Raw genomic sequence first — 23,736 nt, 5'->3', positions numbered from 1 at the left:
ATCCCTACCTATTTCCCAGAAAAGGAGCTGAAGCAGCTTATAGTAAGATACATATTCCATGCTGCCGCCACCCCAACAAAAACACTAAAGTGATAACAAATCTAAAAGGCAGAAAGGAACCAACCTGTGGAACTTCACTGTGTCTATATTATGCTAGACACTTTATAAGCATCGTCTTGGAATTCTGACTGAACACTTTTGCTCATAAAGAGTTTTTTCACTGTAGACAAATGATAGAATCAGGAACATTACAGAAATTACTGAAGTTTTAATGCATCACAATAACTAAGCCCTTGACTTTTTTCTAGTAAGAAAGAGCAAGAAGAATCTTCATAAGCCTCCTAGAAATACTTCCCACCAAAAGTTTCTCAAAAGAAGCCCTAAGTCAACAGTATAGTCCTAATTCAGGGTTTGCAAACTAATACAACAGGCAAAGTGAAAACACCAGGCAGCACCTGGAAATGTCCAAATAAGAAACAACCTGTAGATGAGTTCTCTGCGCTGGTAAAATGTTTTCAAGTCCACCTTCCCAGCTCCAGAATACCAGAGGAAAAGGCAAGAGAATGTCACTTTTTCTTGCCTCTCCGCTTATTCTTGTCTTTGCCTTTACCTTTGGAATCCTTGATATCATCTTTGTCCTTCTTAGGCATTTTGAAACCACCAAGTTCCCTCCGTACCATAGTGCCTCGCCACCAGGCCTGGAGCTAGAAGAGAAAGGGGGAGTGAGTACAATTTATAGCTTGCCTGATAAGCTGCATCCTTTCTGCAGAAGGGAGTTGTTTTTTCCTAAAGTTACTTCTGTCTGAAGAACGGTGTCTGTCTGAAACATGGAAGCGGCCATGCCTGCTGTACCTACAGCAATGCTGCCCTGCGGTGCAGGACCCAGAGCTTAAGCCACAGAATCTAAAGCTCTCAAGGACTGAAAATAAAGAAAAGGAATCTGATAAGGCCAGTCTTTTCCTTTACACTTAAAAACCTGACTCCCTTGTACTGTTTCTCTTTATGAACCGCCAAGTTCCCCACATCTAAACCATTTGATCCAACAGGGATGTTAGCTGGGACACAGGCAAAAGCATTCAGTCAAAAACGTACAGATAATTTAGATGGCTTCAATAGGCTCCCTGGTGCATTTCTTGGCTTCAGTGATTGATTAAAGGATTGATTAAGGGATCCTCTTCCAAAAAGGATCTCGATAGCTCTCTTGAATATTTTAGTCATAGACACAACTGTTCTGAATACAGTCTGCGCTACTTCAAAATCAGACTAAGCCCTAAAAACTGGAAGCAAATCCATTAGTGAAAACAAAGGTGGTCTTCAGCTAGTCTTTACATTTTTGCTGTAAATCAAGGAATCCTGCCAAATAGGAAACACCATAGAAGCTCAATAAATCCTTGCTAACTGTACATCTGACACTCTCCTAATGGAAAGCTCATATTTGGGTTTGGATGCCTGGTTCTGAATGTACTTTAAAGCTTACTTTCTTAATCTACCCCATAATATACATCACAAACTACTGTTTACACACCGTAGGATCTCTCTCAGCAGACACACTTCTTTCAGAGAGCAGGGCAATCCTCTCAACAACAGTTTGGATCCAGCTGATGTTATTTTTGCTTGAAAATATTCCCCAGAATCTGACCTACCAGTTTCAACATCACTAATATTCACAAGTCCATATAAAACTAATGTTAATCTTTTTTTTCTAAACTGCTCTTTATTCCCTATACCTTTTTTGAAAATAGCTCATCAGAACCTAGAAGATAGGCTGGGCTAATTTCTATAAATAGAATTTTAAGAAGCTCCTCTAGGGGCACCTGGCTGGCTCAATCAGTAGAGCATGTGACTCTTGATCTTCAGGTCTTGAGTTCAAGCCCCACACTGCGGGCAGAGTTTACCTGAAAAAATAACTTTAAAAAAGAAGAAGAAGAACAAGAGGCTCCTCCAAGAGCTGTTTCGATTATTAATAGTATTCTTAAATTTGACCTCTGGGCACAAGTTCTAGCTCCAGCTTCCCCTGCTAACCACCACTTTCCTCCCTGATTAAGAGGTGGGGATGTGTCCTTTGCTATGTTAGCTCTCTCCCTGCACCGAGGACTATAGTCAAATTCCAATAATAACAAAAAGCCATGCTTCCTTACAGATCTCCCATCCATGCTTCATAACAAAGGAGAGATACTTTGTGTTCCTCAGTGTTAGGACAGCTATGGGATTGAAGGTGCCCTAAGATGTCAGTTCTGGCTTTCTACCTGTAAGACGCTCTTGAGTTCTAAGTGATCCTGTTGTATCTTCTTCTTGGTCTTCTCCTTTTCTATCCGATCTTCAATGATGACCTGTTCAAACTCCCTTATCTATAAAAGTAGACATTAATCGTAGGTTATAAGACTGTCTTGGCAAGGTGTGGCCCAGCCAGCCCTTCACTTTTAATATAAAATTTGAACATAAAGCTTGCCAAATCTAAAGATAAACCAAAGAAAAAAAAGTTTACTGGATTCCTAAATGGTAAATACTCGTATATTAACTTTATAATTGTACCCCCCCCCGTTTTTTTCAGTTTGAATAATTCAAATTTGCATAGTCTTGCATAAAAATGAAATACTAACTTGGTGTGTGATTAGTGACCTCAAAATAATGTAATTTTTTTAGCTCCTAGAATGTACGCATACAAATAGCAGCAGCCACCTTTTAAAAGAGAAATTTGGGAAATTTTACATTTATTCAATGATGAAACCATAATCAGAGCTTTTTAAAAATCATAATTTACAGATTATCTTCAGAGACCATAAAATAGAAATGATAAATTAGTATCTATCTCAAGAGGTTGTTGTGAGCATTAAATAGTTTATAAATGTGAAATACTAGTAAAGTGCCTGGGACAGAGCAAGCACCATGTAAGTGTTAGCTGCTGCCATCGCTGTCCCCATCATCGATGTTGTTACCATCATCATCACAGGATAGCCTCTCAGTGATTTACAGGCACACCTCCACTTTGTCACCAGAAACAGCAGTACCCACCTACTATAGCTCGGCTACCACCCACTCCTTGGTACTCAGTCTTACACTATCGAGACTGTTTCCTTACCATTTTTGCAAGGTCTTGAAGGTGTGCTAAGTCACTGGCCTTAGCAGATTTGAGAGCATTTAGTTCATTCTGTTTCATTTCTGTGTCCTTATCAAATTTCTCCATCCAGAACTCTAGCTTCTCCTCAAGTTTCTGTTTGGAAAGAACATTAAAACATGGCTCCCACCAGGCACAAAACCTTATAAACTGTATGAAATCATTTATATAAGGTTCAAGAACAGGCAAAACTTTTCTCTCGTGATAAAAGTCAGAATCGTGGCTCCTTCTAGGGGTGGCTTGCTTTATTTGATTGGGAAGGGGGCACGAGGGAAATTTCTGGAATGTTGTAAATGTGCTATCTGGGTGGTGGTGGTTCCAGGAGTTTATATATGTAAATGTTCATCAAACTATATGCTTAATATTTGTATATTTAATATGATTACTCAATTTAAAAACAGGGGGAAGAGGCCCTTCCAGGTGTCTGGATGAGGGAAATTGGAAAGGAATAAAAGATAGGTAGAAAATTCTGAAGGATAAGGGATGGCATCAGACATCTCTTTGATTAATAACAGTAAATACCAGTTGGGAAGGGTACAATGTCTTCAGATTCCTAAAAACTAATCAATGTGAATCTAAGATTCTATAACCTAGCCAACCTTGCATTCAAATGTGACAGAAAGAAAGAACATAACTGGTCTTTCTAAAAGAGTTGCTCAAGAGTATATTTTAGCCAAGTAAAATGAAAGAGATAGTATGTGGGAGAAACAATAAAATGTATATTTAAGCTACATAATATACTTTTTAAAATTAAATCATAATCTGTAACTAAAATCCCAAATTAGGCAGTGTAGTCTCATGGAAGGAGCACAGACAGGTTCTGAAGGCAGACTGCCTAGGTTCAGCTCCCAACTCTGGCACTCAAATAAGTTAAATTCTCTAAAGCTTCACTTCTCTCATTTGTAGAAAGGAAACATATAAGGAATGATTTCACCATGGGACATAGAAGAGGAAAAGAAGAGGTAAGTGAAAGCTTTGCTTTAATAAAGACAAGAAGATACAGATATTAACTAGACTTAAGAAGAAGAGTAAAGTATAAATATGTATGTTCAAATGCTAAGGGTTACCACTCCAAGCACAGAATGTATAACTTCCAAACCCCTAGGTCACATACTTGAAGTACCTCAAGAAGGAGACTTTAGGTGGTACACTTACATGGGATTTTTAAAAAATATGATTCAACTAATCATTCTGATTAAGTTAAAGAGAACATACCAGTTTGATGCAGTCATGTCTTTAACATCTTTCAAACTCTTGTTAACACATTTTTTAAAGTTTATTTTGAGAGAGAGAGGGAGAGAGAGAATCCCAAGCAGGCTCCGCACTGTCAGCACAGAGCCTGACTGGGGCTCTAACTCGAACCATGAGATTGTGACCTGAGCCAAAATTAAGAGTTGGAGCCTAACTGACTGAGCCACCCAGGTGCCCCAGTTTTTTTCTAAGTTTTTTGTTTTGTTTTGTTTCGTTTTTTGAGAGAGAGTGAGCGTGGAGGGCAGAAAGGAAATCCCAAGCAGGCTCAACGCTGCCAGCCAGAGCCTGACCCAGGGCTTGATCTTATGAACTGTGAGATCATGACCTGTGCTGATACCAAGAGTTTGACGCTTAACTGACTGAGCTGCCCAGGTGCCCCTTTTTCTTTTTTTAACAAAAAGAGAAGAGTCTCCAGGCAGGCAAGAAAAACTGGTTAAAATGTAATCACATCATTTGGTATTTATTGTACTTCTATTTATTTTGATTTCTACTTGTGACAAATGGTACTGGTTTTTCTTTCATAGTAATAATACAAAAATCTTAATTGAAAATAAATTGATATAGTTGTTTAGGTGAGTAATTATGTACAAAACAGTACAACGCAAGTGGTATGCAGATATTATAAAACTGTGAAAATGGTGTGCAAATAACAAGTTTGCACTAGAGAGCGAGAAATTGAACAATAAAAATGCCATGATTCCAACAAAAGGAAAGAAACAACAAAGTTTGAAAAGCAGGGAACAGAGGATGGAAACAGTAAGTAGAAACAAATGAAAAATTACAATAAAAACAAATTGAGGTAAATTTCCCTATCAAAATAGGAGATTTTTAAAAATCAATCTATGAAGTATTTATAAAAACCACAGCTAAAACTATATAATCAAAGCAAAAAGAATGCAGGTTTGGCAGTTAATATCTGGCAAAACAGAACTCAAGACAAAAATATTAAATAAGAGAAAAACATTTTGTACTGAGAAAAACATGCTCTATTATTACTGTTATGAAGTTTTATACTCATGCCATTTTGGAATATATAAAGCAAACATTATTAGAAATATAAGAAATTGACAGGTCCACAATGATCTTGGGAGACTGTCACACTTCTCTGAAGTTAATAGCCCAAGTAAATCAAAATAATAATATGAAGAATTTGACAGACTGTTAGACATTTATACAAAACTTGTACCTAACAGAGAATACACATTCTTTTCAAATACCCATGGAATATTCATGTAACTTGAGCATATATTAAGCCTAAATAAGGGCTCAACAGATTCCAGCAGGCACGAATCTTACGTTTTACATTCTGAGACCACAACGGAAGACAGTAGGAGTGTAGACCTCAAAGTGTTGCCGTAAGCAATAGAAAGACAGCCTAGGGGCATCTGGGTGGCTCAGTCAGTTAAGCAACCAACTTGATTTCTACTCTTGCTTTTGGCTTAGGTCATGATCTCAGGGTCATGAGATCAAGCCCCCCATAGGGCTCTGCGCTGACAGTGCAGAGCCTGCTTAGGATTCTCTCACGTGCCCTTTCTCTGCCCCTCCCCCACGCTCTCTCTCTCTCAAAATAAACTTTAAAAAATGTGTTAACAAGGGTTAGAAAGATGTTAAAGACAGACATGACTGCATCAAACTGCTATGTTCTGCCTGCTTGAGATTCTCCCCCTGCCCAGCCCCTCTGCCACTCATGCATGCTCTCTCTCAAAGTGAACTTCAAAAACAAAAAAAAAAAGAAATACACTTTAAATAACTCATGGGTTAAGGAAATAACAAATTATAATGCCTATAATTTATTTAAAGGCGTGAAAAAGGTAAGGTGGATTAATGGAGGAAGGATGTATAGATCTGTGATGAAGCAAGAAAAAAATGTTAATGGTAGAATCTACCACTATTGAGTGGTCACTGTAGAATTCTTTTAACTCTGTGTATGTTTGGAAATACTAATAATAAAATGTTGGGGAGAAATAAATAAATTAAAAATTATTTAGAAGGGAAGGGGCACCTGGGTGGCTCAATTAGGTGAGTATCCAACTCTTGATTTCGGCTCAGGTCATGATCTCTTGGGGTCTGTGAGATCGAGCCCTGCATCGGCCTTTGTGCTGACAGCACGGAGCCTACTTGGGACTCTCTCTATACCTTTATTCCTGCTCCTGCCCCACTCGTGCTCATGCACGTTCTATTTCTCTCTCAAAATAAATAAACACTTAAAAAATTTATTTAAAAAAATGACAACATAAGCATTATGTATCAAAACCTGTATACTGCAGCCAAACAGTAGTCAGAAAATATGTTGGGTTACATGCGTATAGTAGAAAATAATAAAATTTGAAAATAGGTGAATTGAGCTTTTAAGAAACTAGAAAAGATTAGCAACATAAGCTCGAAAGAAGTATAAGAAAATAATTACTGAAAATTAAAGCAAAAACCACTGTGAAAGGGAAAAGATTTGCTCGATAAAGCCAAAAGATAGTTTTTGTGAAGACCAATAAAATGGTCAAAAGTTTGACAAATCTCAGCAAGAAAAAGGGAGAAAAGATACAATTTTTTAAAAATAAAGATGAAAATGATAACTATAGAAATAAAGGAAAATTTTAAATTGTAAGAGACTTTGGAGCATATTTTTATACTAATAAATTTGAAATGAATGTTTAGATAAAACAAATCATTTCTAGGAAGGCATAAGTTACCAAAAATGACTCAAAAAGAGACTCTTTACGTGAAAACATCAATAAACATTTAAAAAATTTAAAAAGCTAAAGAAAAGGATTGGTCTCAGAGGTCTGAAATAGCCTCTCTAAGCCAGCCTCAGTCTGTATGGTCCAACTTGTATCCCCTATTTTCCTGCTATGTTCTCTGCCCTTAAATCCGCTTCGTGGGAACACCCTACTGAGAATGAACCAACAGTAGTAATCCTTATAATCGTATCTGTAAAATGAGGAAACGATGTTTGTGTCTTACAGATGTATCCATGCTTCAATTTGCTGGGAAGTTATTTCAATAAGAATACCAAAAAACATTCCTGTTGAACTCTATAATCTTTAAAAATGCAGCTTTTAAAATTTGACTCTAAGTGTGATTTCTCTTTCCTTATTCTTCAGGCCTCTCTCTCACATTTTGCTGTCAGTGTCAGTAAAAATTCTAGCAGAGAAAATGCTTGTTAAAAAATAAATGGATTCAATAGCAAAAAAAAAAAAAAAAGTAGCCAAACTTCTCCCCTTGAAGATGATACCCAGACAAGACTGTCTACGACTAAAGTTTACCAAAGTTTGAAGGAACAGATAATAATCTATTTGCTTTATTTATATTTTTAGGTTTCAGAGCATAAAAAGATAGAAAGCTTCCCAACTCAAGCTGCTAAACTAGCATAACTGATAGCAACATAAAGAACACCAAAAAATAAATCCAAAGGTCAACCTTGTTTATGGAATATATAAATACAAAATAAAAATCTACAAATCAATCTAGCAGTCTGGTAAAAGAATAATATATTAAGAACAAGTAGGGTTTAACTCAAGAACTTCTTTATTTTTTAAAAGAAATTTTTTATGTTATTTTTGAGAGAGAGAGAGAGAGAGAGAGAGAGAGAGAGAGTGTGTGTGTGTGTGTGTGTGTGTGTGTGTGTGTCTGTGTGTGAACGGAGGAAGAGGCAGAGAGAGAGGGAGACACAATCTGAAGCAGGCTCCAGGCTCCAAGCTGTCAGCACAGAGCCCAACGGGGCTCAAACTCATGAATTGCAAGATCATGACCTGAGCAAAAGTTGGATGTTTAACTAACTGAGCCACCCAGGTGCCCCTATCCCAAGAATTTAAAAATGACTCAACATCAATAAATCTATTAATATATTTTACTTTATTAAAAAATTAAAAGCCCGTATCATCTCAATGGATGAAAAAAATCCATCTCATAAAACTTGAATACTCATTCTAGATTAAAAAACAAACAAACTCAGCAAGACCAAAAGGAAACTTCCTTAACTTGATAAACGTTTATCTACCATAAGCCTACAGGGTACACTTCATACAATCCCCATTCATGCCAGTTATCAATTTATTGCCTCTCAACTCTAAAATGCATCCTTCACCAGCCAGTTTTGTCAACCTGGATGCTTGCTGTAAACAGTTCTCTTTTGCCAGCTGGCATAATGCTAAATTTTGTCAGTAGAGGTCGCTGGAGGGACATGAGGGAGGGAGCTGCTCCTTGATTCCACTGTGCTTCATCGTTTGTTCCTGGGGCAGGGCTGGCAGTAGCATGTGTGTGGGACATTTATGCCACTTGTTCACCAACAAGTTTTGTTGGTACAACAGGAGGATTCTTGCTTACCAATCAGTCCACAGTTCCTGCTTGCCAGGTTTATCCCACTAGCTATGATCCTGCTCTGACCCCAGGCAACAAAGCAAACATCTCTGTTTATTTCTTCCTTGGATACTGTCCTTCAGCCCTAAGATGTTCTTTAGAGTTCTCTTTTATCCTTTCTTTGTAGCCAGTCCCTTATTATCAGTTAATGATTCTTTTGTTAAGTGTTCCCTGCTGAAATTACTGCTGTGGTTTCTGTCACCTAACTGAACCATGTTACAAAATTGGTACCAAAAATAGTTTCTCTCCCACCTTCTCATTCATATGTCTTACTAAGGCATCCAAAGTCCTTGCCAATTCCTGTTCATCAGATACAATCAACATAACACAGTGGACAACTACAGTGCTTTATAGAAAGTCAAAGCAAGCAGTATCTCTGCAGACCACATTATAGCAGAGAACAGGAGAACTGACATGGCCCTGATGTGAGCCTGTGAGGGTGTACTGTTGGCCCTGCCAGGTAAAAGCAAATTACTTCCGGAGGTTTTTTCACACTGGTTTAGAGGCAAAGGCTTTGTTCAAGTTAAGGTTAATAGGTGCCTACCAAATGCCAGTGGCCTTCGAAGAAGTTCTTCAGTCAAGATACTACATCTGCAAGTGTAGCTGCAATTGGAATCATCACCTGATTACACTTAAAGCAGTTCACAGTCATTATCCAAGATCATGCAGCTCTACAGGCTACACAGCTGAGTTAAATAGGAATGTGATAAGCATCACTACCTCTGCTTCTTTCAAGTCTTTTTTTGTTGGCACTAATTTCTGCAGTTGCGGCAGGGGCACAGCATTTGCTTATGATTTACTGTGTTGGCAGAGAGGGGAAGTTCCAGAGACTTCTACTTGGCCCTTACTACCATAATGGCCCTTACTCCATAGGTCAGAGAGCCAATGTGGAAATTCTGTCTGTTGCCAAGTATGTCTACTCCAATTATACGTTCAGTAACTGGGGAAATAACCACAGGGCGGATCCACAGAACAAGTGGGCCCAGAGTCCATCAGACTTAAGACTCCATCTATCACCTGAGCACTATAATCCCTCATTTTGAGTAGCGACCATTTGAGTGCTGTTTTGGGTTCCCAGGAGTTAATATCAGTTCAAAGCCAATGCTCAGTAATCTGAAAAAATCTGGATATTTTCTTTTTTCCAGTGCATAGTAACTCTAACAAATAGCCACAGTTCCCTTTGAGTAAGTAGGCTTAGAGGAAGATTCGCAGTCTATGCCTGCGGTAATGCTGCAGAGTTCATCCTCAGGGGGACCTGTCCCCTTCAATTAAGGGGCTTTGGTCTTTGAATTGACTTATATCTGGAAATCAGAGGAAAAACCATGACTCTTCATTGTGGTGGTTCAAATCAGGGTTTTGGCTACTAGACTTGGACTTTCTTCTGTTATATACATCAAGTAATTCTTTATCAGGCTACTCACCAATTTTGCTTTTAGGGATACCACGATTAATTAGCCATTGCTAAATATCCCTATGGGCAAAGGCATTCTGATTTCCAGTATATCCTTGCTACCCTTCATGGTAAATGTGTTCACATGTCTTTAGCAGGGAAGTGCTGTCACATGTCCTCTGGCACTCCAGGGCCCCATCACCCCACTGAAACCAGAGAAGCCATTTCAATGATGACATCACCCATGATCTTACCTGGCCTACACAGGAAAGCAACCAAAGACCTTTCTGAGGACATAGGTGCTCCCCTCACTAATGTATTTCTCAATGCCTTCGTATAGGAGTGTCTTCTAGGAAGAAATGTCTCACAGAAACTCGTTACAGGTATAGATAGGTGTTCAGCGACAGATTTGTAGATCACACAAATTCACTCTGATATTCCTATTTCTCCTCCAAATCATAGCAGGGAAGCTCCGGCATCTCCACCTCATTAAATGTGGGCCATTGTTGAATCCAAGTTTAAAGCAACTGTTAAAAGTCACCTCCAGCTTCACAAGCTATCACACCGAATCCACAATCTCTAGTAAGTATATCCATATCAAGGAACATGACTCAATCTAGCATTATATTCTACCCTCCTTGGTCTAACACCCTTAGAATCCATTCCCAAACATGTCTCCCAGGTTTCTGCCAATATATATTAGCAAAGTCTCATAATTTGTCAGGTGTATAAGCCATTTCCTTCTGAATTATAGTTATCCGAGTTACCTGTATCCCTGGAACTTGCTGAGATTTGACTCTAGTTATGGATCCTGGGACAATAGGAGTGATTTGTGCTGGGTCTTGAGAGTGAGCATCTGCCTCAGATGAAGTTGTTACCACAGCATTTTCAGGGAAAGTAAAACTAATCTCCTCAGACCCTGGAGGGCAGACTACTTCCACTGGTAAGGCAGGCTGAGTTACTGGGGGTACAAGATTATCAATTACATCTGAATTCATCCAGATAGTCCCATTCCAAGTTTTGGGGCCCCATTACTTCCCAACGAATGCCCTAACTTGCACATGAGAAATGTGGCATGCCCATGAACTCATGTGCAATACTGACTGAAATACCATTAAAACCAAGAATAGAAAAACAGTGCCCATTATCACTACTACTAATCAACATTACACTTGACACTCTAGCTATACAATAAGCCACAAAATGGAAACAGACATATATTTGACTGCAGTCAAAAAGATTTCTACCTAGAAAATCTGAACAAATCAACTGAAAAACCATTAAAACTAATATGAGAGGACATAACGAATCTACAGCAATATGCAAAAATGAATAGCCCTTCCATACACCATGCATTTAGAGACATATAAGAATGTTTACCATTGTTATAATAGCAAAACTTGGAAACAACCTGGAAGTCCACGGTCAGAAGAATGGTTAACTAAATTTTGATATGTCCCCTCTATGGGATATTATATAACAGTTGTACTTCTATAGGAAACATTAAGACAAAGTAAATTAAAAAAAAAACACCAGAATCTGGAATAATATATATACTATGATATCATTTATGTCACAAATATAAATAAATAGAAGGATAAATACTAAAAACATGTAAGTATTTAGGTACATACACAAGTATGTATATGAAAGAAAAAGATGTGGAAGAAATCTTGGAATGAGGAGTGATTAAGAGAGCTTTCACTTTTTAAAATCTATGTTTCAAATTTTATTTACTTTTTTAAATATTTATTTATTTAGAGAGCGTGAGCAGGGGAGGGGCAGTGAGGATCCCAAGCAGTCTCTGTGCTATCAGCTCAGAGCCTGACACAGGGCTTGAACCCACGTCCTGTAGCATCATGACCTGAACCGAAATCAAGAGTTGGACACAACCAACTGAGCCACCCAGGTGACCCTGTGCTGTTTCAAATTTTAATTGAAAAGTATTTATATATTACTTGTGTTATTGGGCTGAATATCTAGGAAACACTGACTTCATCCATCCATTATCCCATCTATCCACCAACTCATCTGATTATTAAACACGTGCTAGCTATGCATCTAAGAGTTGAACAGGTAACATGACACATAATCTTTTTTGTTTTGTTTTGTTTTTTGAGAGAGAAAGAGAAAGAGGGGGGAGAGAGAGAGATCCATATTCTTTTTTTTTTTTTTTTTTTGAGAGAGAGAGAGAGAGAGAGAAAGGGGAAAAGAGAGAAGATCCAAAGCAGGCTCCACACTGTCAGCACACAGCCCAAAGTGGGGCTCGAACCCACAAACTGGGAGACCATGGCCTGAGCCGAAATCAAGAATCAGACACTCAACTGACTGAGCCACCCAAGTGCCACCATGGTACATAATCTTAAATTGCTGGGGTATAAAACCCTGTTCCTAAGAGCCTACCAATTTTTTTTTTTTCAGTAAAGTCCTGTGAGATAGAATCTATAAATTCTATTCTTTCACCACAAATTTGGAACTGTTTACTGAAAATCCATTAGCTTTCTCAAAGGCAGACTGAATCTTTTTTCCTTATTCATCCAACAGAGATATTTTGAAAAACTCCACACATCTTAGTTGATTATTAGTATTATAATTATTAATTAAAACCATTTCAGTCACATATAATTCACACAAGAAGAAATAAGATGAATAAGTAAATATATGAAAAAATGGTCAATTCTATTAGCAAAAGAAGCAAAATAAGACAACTCATTAAATTAGCACTTTAAAAATATGTAAAATGTCTAGTGTGGTTGAGGATACCTTGAAATTAGTGTCAGCAATTCACATTAGTGATGGTAGTGTAGATTAGAACATATTAGCAATATTTATCAAGAGTTCCAAAATACCAGTCTCTGCACATAGATCAGTGGAACATAAGAGAAAACCCAGAATTGGTCCCATAGCTATATGGTCAACTAATCTCCAGCAAAGCAGGAAAGAATACCAAATGGCAAAAAGACAGTCTCTTCAACAATTGGTGTTGGGAAAACTAGACTTTTCTTACACCATATACAAAAATAAGTTCAAAATGGATGAAAGACCTAAATGTGAGACAGGAAGCCATCAAAATCCTAGAGGAGAACACAGGCAGCAATCTCTTTGACCTCACCTGTAGCATATTCTTATTAGACACATCTCTGGAAGCTAGGGAAACAAAAGCACGAAAGCAAAAATGAACTACTGGGACCTCATCAAGATAAAAAGGTTCTGCACAGAAGAGGAAACAATCAGCAAAACTAAAAGGCAACAATGGGAGAAGATACTTGCAAATGACATATCTGATAAAAGAGTACTATCCAAAATCTATAAAGAACTTATCAAACTTAACACCCAAAGAACAAATAATCTAGTTAAGAAATGGGCAGAAGATATGAATAGACATTTTCCCAAAGAAGATATCCAGATGGCTAACACATTAAAAGATGCTCCATATCACTCAACATCAGGGAAATACAAATCAAAACCACAATGAGATACTACCTCACACCTGTCAGAATGGTTAAAATTAACAACACAGGAAACAACATTTGTTGGAGAGGATGTGGAGAAAGGGAACCCTCTTATACAATTGGTGGAAAGGCAAACTGGTGTTTTCTACTCTGGAAAACAGTATGGATGTTTCTCAAAATGTTAAAAATAGAACTACCCTATGACCCAGCAATTGCACTACTAGGTATTTACCCAAAGGATACAAAAATACTTATTTGAAGGGGCACATGCACCCCAATGTTTTTAGTAGCATTATCAACAACAGCCAAATTACGGAAAGTGATGAATGGATAAAGAAGATGTGGTATGTATACATTGGAATAATATTCAGATATCAAAAAGAATGAAATCTTGCCATTTGGAATGATGTGGATGGAGCTAGAATGTGTTATGCTAAGTGAAATAAGGCATTCAGAGAAAGGCAAATACCATATGATTTCACTTCTATGGAATTTAAGAAACAAAACATATGAACATAGGGGAAGGGGAAAAAAGAGAGAGGGAAGAAAACATAAAAGACCCAGACTTAGGGTTGCTGGAGGAGAGGTGGGCAGGGGATAGGCTAAATGGGTGATGGGCTGGGGCGCCTGGGTGGCGCAGTCGGTTAAGCGTCCGACTTCAGCCAGGTCACGATCTCGCGGTCCGTGAGTTCGAGCCCCGCGTCGGGCTCTGGGCTGATGGCTCGGAGCCTGGAGCCTGTTTCCGATTCTGTGTCTCCCTCTCTCTCTGCCCCTCCCCCGTTCATGCTCTGTCTCTCTCTGTCCCAAAAATAAATAAAAAACGTTGAAAAAAAAAAACCATAAAGACTATCCTTAAAAAAAAAAAATAAATAAAAAATAAATGGGTGATGGGCATTAAGGAGGGCACTTGTTGTGGTGAGCACTAGGTGTTGTATACAAGTGAAGAATTACTAAATTCTATTCCTGAAACCAATATTACACCACATGTTAACTAACTAGAATTTAAATAAAAACTTTAAAAGAATAAAATAAAACAAGAGGCAAAAAACAAAAAAAACCAAAACAAAATACTAGTCTCTCTGACATAATACTCTCATACTTGAGATTCACCTTTAGTAAATAATTGCAATGAAAGAAAACAGTTATTTGGGCAAAGCTTTCATTACTGCATTATATATAATAATGAAACCTTGGAAATAATATAAATATCCCAAATAAAGGGTAATAAGTAAACTAGGGCATGACCATTCAGTAGAACATTATAAAACTATTTTAAATTATTTTATGAAGATAATGTAATAACATGAAAAAATGAGTGAAAAAGCGATTGACGATTAAAAAACAATCTTCCCATTGCCACGTAGTATTCCATCGTGTATATAAACCACAGTTTCTTTATCCATTCATCAGTTGATGGACATTTAGGCTCTTTCCATGATTTGGCAATTGTTGAAAGTGCTGGGATGAGCACTGGGTGTTGTATGGAAACCAATTTGACAATAAATTTCATATTAAAGAAAAAATCTTCCCTCAACTAGGAGTATGTTATTTTTATAATTTTAAAAATCAGTAAATTTTATTTTAAAATTATGACTATGAGGAATCTAGGAGCAAATTTTATAATGCTAAATGATAAAGGCAGAAGATAAAATATTTAACCTGTACTCAAATTACAGCTTTATAAAATATTCATATGGATAACTGTGAGACAAGACATGGGCTACAATTCATTCACTAGGCTGGTAGAATTATGGTTGATTTTTTACTCCTTAAAAAATTTCTTTCCGGGGTGTCTGTGTGGCTCAGTCGGTTAAGTAAGCCTCAGGCTCAGGTCATGGTCTCGCGGTTCATGAGTTCAAGCCCCGCATCAGGCTCTGTGCTGACAGTTCAGAGCCTGGAGCCTGCTTCAGATTCTGTGTCTCCCTGTCTCTCTGCCCCTCCCCTTCTCACACTCTGTCTCTCTCTGTCTCTCTCTCTTTCTCAAAAATAAGTAAACATTTAAAAATTTTTTCTTTCCTTAAAAAGATTTTTTTTGCCACCCTTGATTTTTTTGTAAGTGGAACACAAATAAATCAGAGGACAGAAAACTTTTGGTGACCTACCTGCTGCTCCTTTCTAAGGAATGTTTCAATTTCCATATGAATCCGATTCTCTTCTTCGGTTTTCAACCTTAGTTTCTGTGAAAATAAACCAATATCAGGAATTCTTGCCAGTAGGGTTTGGAATGAGAAGTTCTCAAGATTAGAGTTGTAGCTGTGACAGTATTTCAGGTTTTCTTTACCAACTGGAGTCCCAAGAATCCTACCACATCACTCTGGGGCAACAAATCAGTTCCCTTTAGCCCAGTTTGTGTTCATGGATGGTGCTGAGCCATGTGTTGGGCATTATGCTGAACACATGCCAGTGTCCAGGACATAAGAACCATAATCCAGTTGCCTGGAAAGTGATGTCATTTAAGGAGAGAAAAATGTTTCAAGGGCACAGTGTTCTTAGGCCTCAAAAAGGAAATTCCAGAGAGCAAGAAGTTTGCAGTCAGAGTCATATACCACACCCATCGAGGAAGTTTTCAAATAAGTGAGGGACCAGAGAAAGCAGTCCTCCTGAACATGGATGACACTACTAATGTTTGCTCCTTCTCACCTACCTATTGTTCTTTTAGTCATTTAGTCTTCCTTTTCTAATGACGGTCTACCCCTTGTTTGTTTCTCCTGGTATTTTTCCAGTGGGATTTCCCATCTCTAAAATTTAGGTTTGAATGAATCTCAGCATGCTTGATTTTATATTTCTTTCTCCTTTTTTTTAAGTTTATTTATTTATTTTGAGAGAGAGAGCATGCGTGTGTGTGCAGAAGTCGGGGAGGGGCAGAGAGAGAATCCCAAGCAGGCTCCATCTTCTGTGTCAGGCTTAATCTCACAAGAGCCGAAATCAAAGGTCATGAAAGCTTAACCAACTGAGCCACCCCTTGATTTTATATATACGTTTTAATGTTTATTTATTTTTGAGAGAGAGTGTGTGGGAGCAGGGGAGGGTCAGAGAGAGAGAGAGGGAGACAGAGGATCTGAAGTTGACAGCGTAGAGCCCCAGGTTGGGCTTGAACTCACAAACTGAGATCGTGACCTGAGAGGAAGTCAGACGCTTAACCAATTGAGCCATTCAGGAGTCCCGATTTTATATTTCTTATTGGGGGATAAAAGGTACTTGTTGGGTAAAGAAGGCAGCAGCAAAAACTCACAATAAGTATCTTGTTTGGGGGCGCTTCATTCTGTTTTTATTTTTAATCTCAAATGTGAGAGCTGCAGGAAAGATAGAGCAAAGATCAACAGAGGAGCCCTTCCTCCTCTGTTAGGTGAAGCAGTATGAGGAGTGACAGCCCAAATGCCACCTACCGTGTTCATTCTTAATGTAGCAGTGATTACCTCTATCTCTTCCAGCAAGAGCTCCTCTGTTCTGTTACATTTCTTCTGGGTCTGGGAGATCTGCAGCTCAGTGTTTCTCTTCATATAGCGATTCTCCAGGTTGCTTTTTGCCTTCATCTCTTGCAACTGGTCCTTGAGGTGAGCAATATATTCATTCTGACTCTGTAGAGGTAAGACCAGGCTTCTAAATTAAAATACATTCTACTTCCATTCAGTTCAGCCAGTGGCTAAAGCCTACCTTCTGTATTTATAAATCAGCAAGGAACTGGATCCATTTTTCTGCCATCTCACTACAGGAAAGTTAGCCAATAATCAGGGATAGTATAAATGAAAATGAAAGATAAGTTAGCACCAGGACTGTGAGATTCTTTCCTAAGTACACTATTTGGGTATATATCTTTGTATCTACAAAGATTTTCCATTACTATCTCATTGTGGGAGAAAGAGCACTGATCTAAATGATCAAAAGAACTGTCTTCCCATGCAAGCCCTCAACAGCTATGGTAACCTGGCCAAGTCAGTTAAACTCTCTAAGTCTTACCTTCTATAGCATAAAAGCATTAACATCTGCCTTGCCTGGTATATCTTAGCAAGTGATTATAAGAAACTGAATGGAGGATATATGAAAATTCTTTGCAGGTCACAAAGTGCTTGGCAATTTAAAGTTTCAATATTCATTAAAAAAAATATTCAGGGGCACCTGGGTGGCTCAGTCAGTTGAGAGTCCAACTCTTTTTTAAAATTCTTTTCGTGTTTATTTTTGAGAGAGAGCGAGTGACACACACAAGCAGGGGAGGGGCAGAGAAAGAGGGAGACACAGATTCTGGAGCAGGCTCCAGGCTCTGAGCTGTCAGCACAGAGCCTAACACAGGGCTCAAACCTACAAACCGTGAGATCATGACCTGAACCAAAGTTGGACACGTAACCAACTGAGCCACCTGGGTGCCCCAAGGGTCCAACTCTTGATTACAGCTCAAATCATGATCTCAGAATTGTAGGATCAAGCCCCGTGTCAGGCTCTGCACTCAGCATGGAGCCTGCTTAAGATTCTCTCTCCCTCTGCCCCTCTCCCCGACTCATGTGCTCTCTCTCTCTTTGAAATAATTTTTTTAAAAAAATTCATTCAGTATCATACTAACTTAAACAGTGGAGATCTAATAGACATGGTCCTTGCCCTCATAGACTTTACCATCTAGTGACAGAGATGTGATTAAAAACAAACTTTTTGGGTGTGCCTGGGTGGCTCAGTCAGTTAAGCATCTGACTTTGGCTCAGGTCATGATCTCATGGTTCATGAGTCTGAGCCCTGCATCAGGCTCTGCACTGACAGTGCTGAGCCTGCTTTGGATCCTCTGTCCCCCTCACTCTCTGCCCCTCTCAGCTTGTGTTTTCTCCCTTTCTCTCTCGAAAATAAATACATATTTTTTTAAAAAACTTTTTGAGGCGTGTGGCAGGCTCAGTTGGTGGAGCATGTGACTCTTGATCTTGGGGTTGTGAGCTCGAGCCCCACACTGGGTACAGAATTACTTAAAGATAAAATATTTTAAAAACAAAAGCAAAAACATTTTTAAAGGTGCAAGGTATGTAAACTTTTCTTAAGGTGCAAAACACTATTAAAGAATAGAGCAACATTTTCTCATGAGAGAAAATAATAAAGGAGACCTACATTAGATTGGATGGTCTAAAAAGGATTCTCTGGGGCACCTGGGTGGCTCAGTCAGTTAACCACTTGACTCTTGATTTCAGCTGAGGTCATAATCTCATGGTTCATGAGTTCTAGTCTCACACTGGGCTCTGCACTGACAGGGTGGAGCCTGCTTGGTATTCTCTCTCTCCCTGTCTCTCTCTGCCCCATTAAAATGTGCATTTTAATTTACATTAAAATGTAAAATATGTACATTTTAATACATGTATATAAAAAATAAATAAGAAGAATTCTTTGAGAAAAGAATGTTAAATCTGACACCTGAAGGGTAAATATGTATGTCACATGAAAAGTGGGGTCAAGGAAGATTCTCAGAAAAAGGAAAAATAAATGCCCAAGTCCTAAGGCACGAAAAACCTGGATACATTCCAGGGACTGAAAGAAAACTCTAGAGACTATCCCAGCAACAGTTGAGAGTGGGACAGGATGAGGTTGGAGAGGTAGGTAAGAAGGAACCATGCGGGACCTCAGGCGCTATTAAGTTTGAATTGTATTCCAAGTGCCAGGGGAAGTTTTGGGAAGGTTTTAGTCAGGGCGAAACATTTCATTGTTTGAAAAGAATCAGACACATCATGAGTCATTTCACAGAGAGATGACCAGTTAGCTGACAGCACAGCAAGCAAACACAACTAGTAATAAAAATGCAATGCTTTATCAGAGATCTCGGTTTCTCTAAATACCAACCAATTTTAGTCTTACCACGTAAGCTGGGCAGAGTAAATTGTAAGTATTAAAAGAAACAAAGCAGAAATCGGTCAAGATCATCCACAATAAAAAACAAATATAGTTTAAAGGATCATAGGCCCCTCCGGGTGCCTTGGCAGGTCTATGGGGTTGAGCCCCACATCGGGCTCTGTGCTGACAGCTCAGAGCCTGGAGTCTGCTTCAGATTCTGTGTCTCTCTCTCTCTGCCCCTCCCCTGCTCACACTTCTCTCTCTCTCTCTCTCAAAAATCAACACTTAGAAAAAAAGAAAATAAACTGTAATTTAAAAAAACCCATTTTTTAAAAGTAAAATAAAGGCTCATAGGCCCCTAAAATTAGTCAGAAAGGAATTCTTCAGGTCATTTTGTCTGACTTCTTGGTGTAACTCTATGGAATCATTCCAATTATAGAGCAGTTATTCCACCTGTATCAAAGCCACTCCAAAGAGATGAGTATCTCTGGCAGAGAATATGCTACAAGGCCTAGCTGATAACACATCTCAGTGCTTTTTAGTCTCTTAAAAGTTGTGGGCAATTAACCTAAGACTTTCCTCAACTGTAAAACCCTGCCAGTGCCTCATGCAACTTACCTACTCAATAAATGTTCATTAAATTAATTTTAAGAGAGTTCTTTTTTGGCTCACTTTTTCCCCTTCCCTTCTATCTACACTCTCCTCCCTTCTCCTCTTTCCCATTTCACTTTTTTCTTCCCTTCTAGTTCAAACTGTATGGAAGTCAACAATAAAGTTTGGATTTCTAGGAAGACTTGAGTTAAAGTGAAATGTGATGGTGTCACTTCTTCATCGGCTGTTATCTTTATACCTATTTAACCACTTAGACTTTCTTTGAGACCCTGCTTATACACCACTTAAATCCATAAAACCTTTTCCAGAAAATCTCAGCCACATAAATAATTGTGCGTTTGTTTCTCACAGAATCTAACAGTGTTGAACACTTAAGTATTCATTAAATAGCATCCGTACAAAAATATACTTTCAAAAACTCAGGAAAATGTTCTCGTCAGTTTTCTTTATCAAATTGAATATTAAGTCTTTTAGAGTAGTAATATGAAGATCAGAAATGCAGAGTTAAAATTCTAGGAGTTTCTTCCTATGGCAAGCAAAAGGTATTACATTATGTAACTTGATAAGGTCATACAACATTGGTCTACAATTATACCGTGCCAAGTAAAAGGCATCTGGTTTCAATGCTGTTGCTGTGGGCCTCTGATTATTCCCTCCTGTATTACTGTTCTGCACAACTTGTGGCCTCCTATGGTGAAAGTATGGAAACAGAGGAAGATATAAAATCTTGACAGTCTAGTCATGGTAAAATCATGATCAAGGCACACTAACAAATGAACTAAAATACAATTCCATTTCTGCATCTTCTTGGTATGCAAAAAGGAGGCAGCCTAGAAGCAGTGGGTTACAGGCCAATTGTCATGAGTTATATGAATGCCTTTTAAGATTCTCACTAAGAAAAGATCTGCCCTCACCACAACCCACCAGCATAACCCTGGTTGTCCATGGCATCTGCAGCCTTCCCCATGATCAAGGTCTGTGGACTGATGCACCATATTTGTGGGTTTTTGTAGCAGACCAAACTTTAGTCAGAAATCCCAAAACTGCCTTCAGATCTGTACTTTTAATCTGAATTCAGAGGAACATGATTTAGAAATGGAAAGAAGCAGTCAACCAATTATAGTTAATAAGGCTCTGATGGCTGCCACAATATTGTAAGCCAAAGAATTTTAATGGTAGTGTCCGTTTTCATAATTGAACACAAAGCAGAGATGAGAGTATGGTTCCTGGAATTTTTGGAAGCTACTGTCTGGAGAAGTTGGAACTTGTGTTACCCCTTGGGCTGCTGCTTTGGTTGGATGGAAAATTGCAATGTGGTCTATTAAAGTGACAGAAGCCACTGGAAAAAAATACAATTCTGTATTAAGTTAACATATATATTTGTTTGTCTGTCTGTGACCAAGAACAGTGGCTGATTCTGTAACAGTCTCTGAATAACTCTAAGCTCTGAGCTGCACAGAGTCACCCATTCTAAGATACAGATGAAATATAATCAGGTCCAAACTTCAAAAGTTTCAGACTCCAATTCCACCCATTACTTTCATTTCCATTTGAACTATTCCCATTTCAATTGTATCAATTTTCTCTTTTCTTTCCTTTTGTAATGAGGTTTCCATACACCTCATTGTCTTGACAGATCTCTTTTGAGTAAAACCCTTCAAATGTAATGCCTAACTATACATGATATTATAAATGTATAACTACAACAGAGGACAGCGAGTATTTTCCCCTGTTTTATAAATACTCTTTGGTACCACAAACTGCAGTAATCAAAACAAAGAGGAAGCACTTCAAATGATTTTTACAATATTGCATGGTCATGATTGTTAGGGCTCTATTTTGTCTTTGTTCTTGAAAGATATATTCAATGGGTATAGAACTTTGGGGGGGGAAGATAAGGGCTGAAAATCTCATAAATTTTGTGAAAGACACAAATTTACATTTTCAGACATCTCAGTGAAACCCAAACAGAATATATATGAAGAAATCACATCTACAGCGAAATCCAAACAGAATAAATAGGAAGAAAATCACATCTAAACACAGTATAATCAAATTGCTGAAAATCAAAGATAAAAATGGAAATCCAAAAGGGAACCCATTATATACAGGAAAACAATGATTTGAATGACTGCTATCTTCTCAAAACAAAGAATGGAGGTCAAAATATAGTGAATATCCTTAAAGTACTGAAAGAAAAATCTGTCAACCCAAAATTCTATACCCACTGAAAATGTCTCTCAAGAACAAAAGCAAAATAGACACATTTCTAGGTAAAAGACAAGATCAGGTGCTTTCAGAGTGGTATGGCCTTAGACCTGGGAAAAACAAAAGTAAGAGGACTTGTTGGGGCACGTAGGTGGCCCAGTCGCTTTAAGCTTCTGACTCTTGGTTTTGGCTCAGGTCATGATCTCATAGTCATGAGATCCCACATGATCCCTCCCACATGCTCTCTCTCTCACTCTCAAATAATAAATACATTTTTTAAAAAATTTAAAAAAAAAGAAAAGAGGACTCGTCTACAGCAAACATGGATTGCAAGAAATAGTAAAGAAATTTCTTTAAGCTGAAAGGAAATGACACCAGATGGAAACTTACTGATAAATATCAGGGTAAGTAAGACAATTATTTTCTTCTTAATTTTTAAAAGCACAATAATTAAGGGAAAAAACATATTTTTTTTTGTCTTGTGGTCTTGTGTCTTGTGTAATATATATAATGTATATATGTGTAACATGTATGACAGAATAAAGGTGAGTGGTGGGGAAGAGGGGAACAGTGGAACTATATGAGTGCAAGGTTTTTACATTTTATGTGAAGTGGTGCAGTATTAATGCTAAAGAGATTATTAAAAGGAATCCCTAGAGCAACTATATATCTAAAAAATACAAAGAGGTATAGGTAAAAGGCCATTAGGTAAATTAAAATCAAAATCTAAAAAAAAAAACCAAGTAATCCAAAATAAGCCAGGAAAAGATAAGCTGTGAAGGAATGAGCCCAGAGCGTGGTGCTGAAAGTGCTTACAAATTTTAAGAGCAGTGAAATCGAGCAGGCCGTGCAGTCACTGGACAGAAATGACACTGACTTGCTAATGAAGTACATTTATAAAGGCCCATAGAAAACAGCAGTACAGTGTTATTCCAGTGGCATGAAAAGGTATTAGCAGTAGGAGAATGAGGCTCCGTTATAAGAGTTCTTACAGCAAGAAAGACTGTTTAAAAAAACAAAAAACAAAAAAACCACCAAAAAATGATTCATGTGACCTTGAGGATAATTTTGGATGCACAGGCTGATGAAGAAGGGACTGACAATGGACCACCTTCCTAGGGACTCCCAGCTAAACTATTTCAGGACATGCATCGGCTGAAGTGTATTTTATTTTCAAGGTGGAGGGAGAAATCGTCTGTTTCCTAAATCCTTTGCAAGATCTGAAAGTCTATGCCTTTGTCCACGAGTAACACAGAACTGACATAACTGTCTACTGGAGTGGCTGGCTAGCATTGGTCACGTGTACCTGTGGGCTCTGCCTATTTAAAATGGGGGAGGGACGATGTGGGCAGGTACAGATCTAAGGGCTGTGGTAAAAGGGAGAGCTTATTTTTTTTTGAAGTAGTACAACTTCAAGGGTTTGTGCAGACATCCCATCTTCCCAGAGAAGACGGCCTTTCTTGGGTTCATTGAAAAGTACCTGCTGTATCAATAAAGGTCTTGGCTTATTAGGAAGGAAGGAAGGAAGGAAGGAAGGAAGGAAGGAAGGAAGGAAGGAA

At 38.2% G+C, this 23,736-nt stretch overlaps 2 protein-coding genes across 5 annotated transcripts in view; one reads left to right on the top strand and one right to left on the bottom strand.

Annotated features, from left to right (window-relative positions):
- The window catches only part of LRCH3 (leucine rich repeats and calponin homology domain containing 3), a 150,338-nt gene that overhangs the window by 122,682 nt on the left and 3,920 nt on the right, over positions 1 to 23,736 (top strand). Inside the window, exons 21-23 of one of the 2 annotated variants that reach the window (XR_005793329.1) lie at positions 647 to 722; positions 4,022 to 4,077; positions 10,572 to 10,620. The gene's annotated coding sequence lies outside the window, so the exon portion shown is untranslated. Of the gene's footprint in view, positions 1 to 646; positions 723 to 4,021; positions 4,078 to 10,571; positions 10,621 to 23,736 lie in introns of those variants that run through there. The other variant, XR_005793330.1, reaches the window with a different exon arrangement.
- DRC9 (dynein regulatory complex subunit 9) overlaps positions 249 to 23,736 on the bottom strand; it is a 53,764-nt gene continuing 30,276 nt past the window's right edge. For all 3 annotated transcript variants that reach the window (XM_040484800.1, XM_040484801.1, XM_040484799.1), the window contains 5 exons: positions 16,978 to 17,139; positions 15,664 to 15,738; positions 3,080 to 3,211; positions 2,247 to 2,348; positions 249 to 704 (listed from right to left, as the gene is read on the bottom strand). In XM_040484800.1, coding sequence (XP_040340734.1) covers positions 567 to 704; positions 2,247 to 2,348; positions 3,080 to 3,211; positions 15,664 to 15,738; positions 16,978 to 17,139 — 609 coding nt within the window. In that variant the 3' untranslated portion in view covers positions 249 to 566. The remainder of the gene's footprint in view (positions 705 to 2,246; positions 2,349 to 3,079; positions 3,212 to 15,663; positions 15,739 to 16,977; positions 17,140 to 23,736) is intronic.

This window comes from Herpailurus yagouaroundi, unplaced genomic scaffold, assembly GCF_014898765.1.
Source record: "Herpailurus yagouaroundi ecotype Mexico unplaced genomic scaffold, PumYag 162, whole genome shotgun sequence".
Lineage (NCBI taxonomy): Eukaryota > Metazoa > Chordata > Mammalia > Carnivora > Felidae > Herpailurus > Herpailurus yagouaroundi.
The sequence above is the reverse complement of the archived record's forward strand: the minus strand, read 5'-3'. Positions and strand labels throughout refer to the sequence as shown.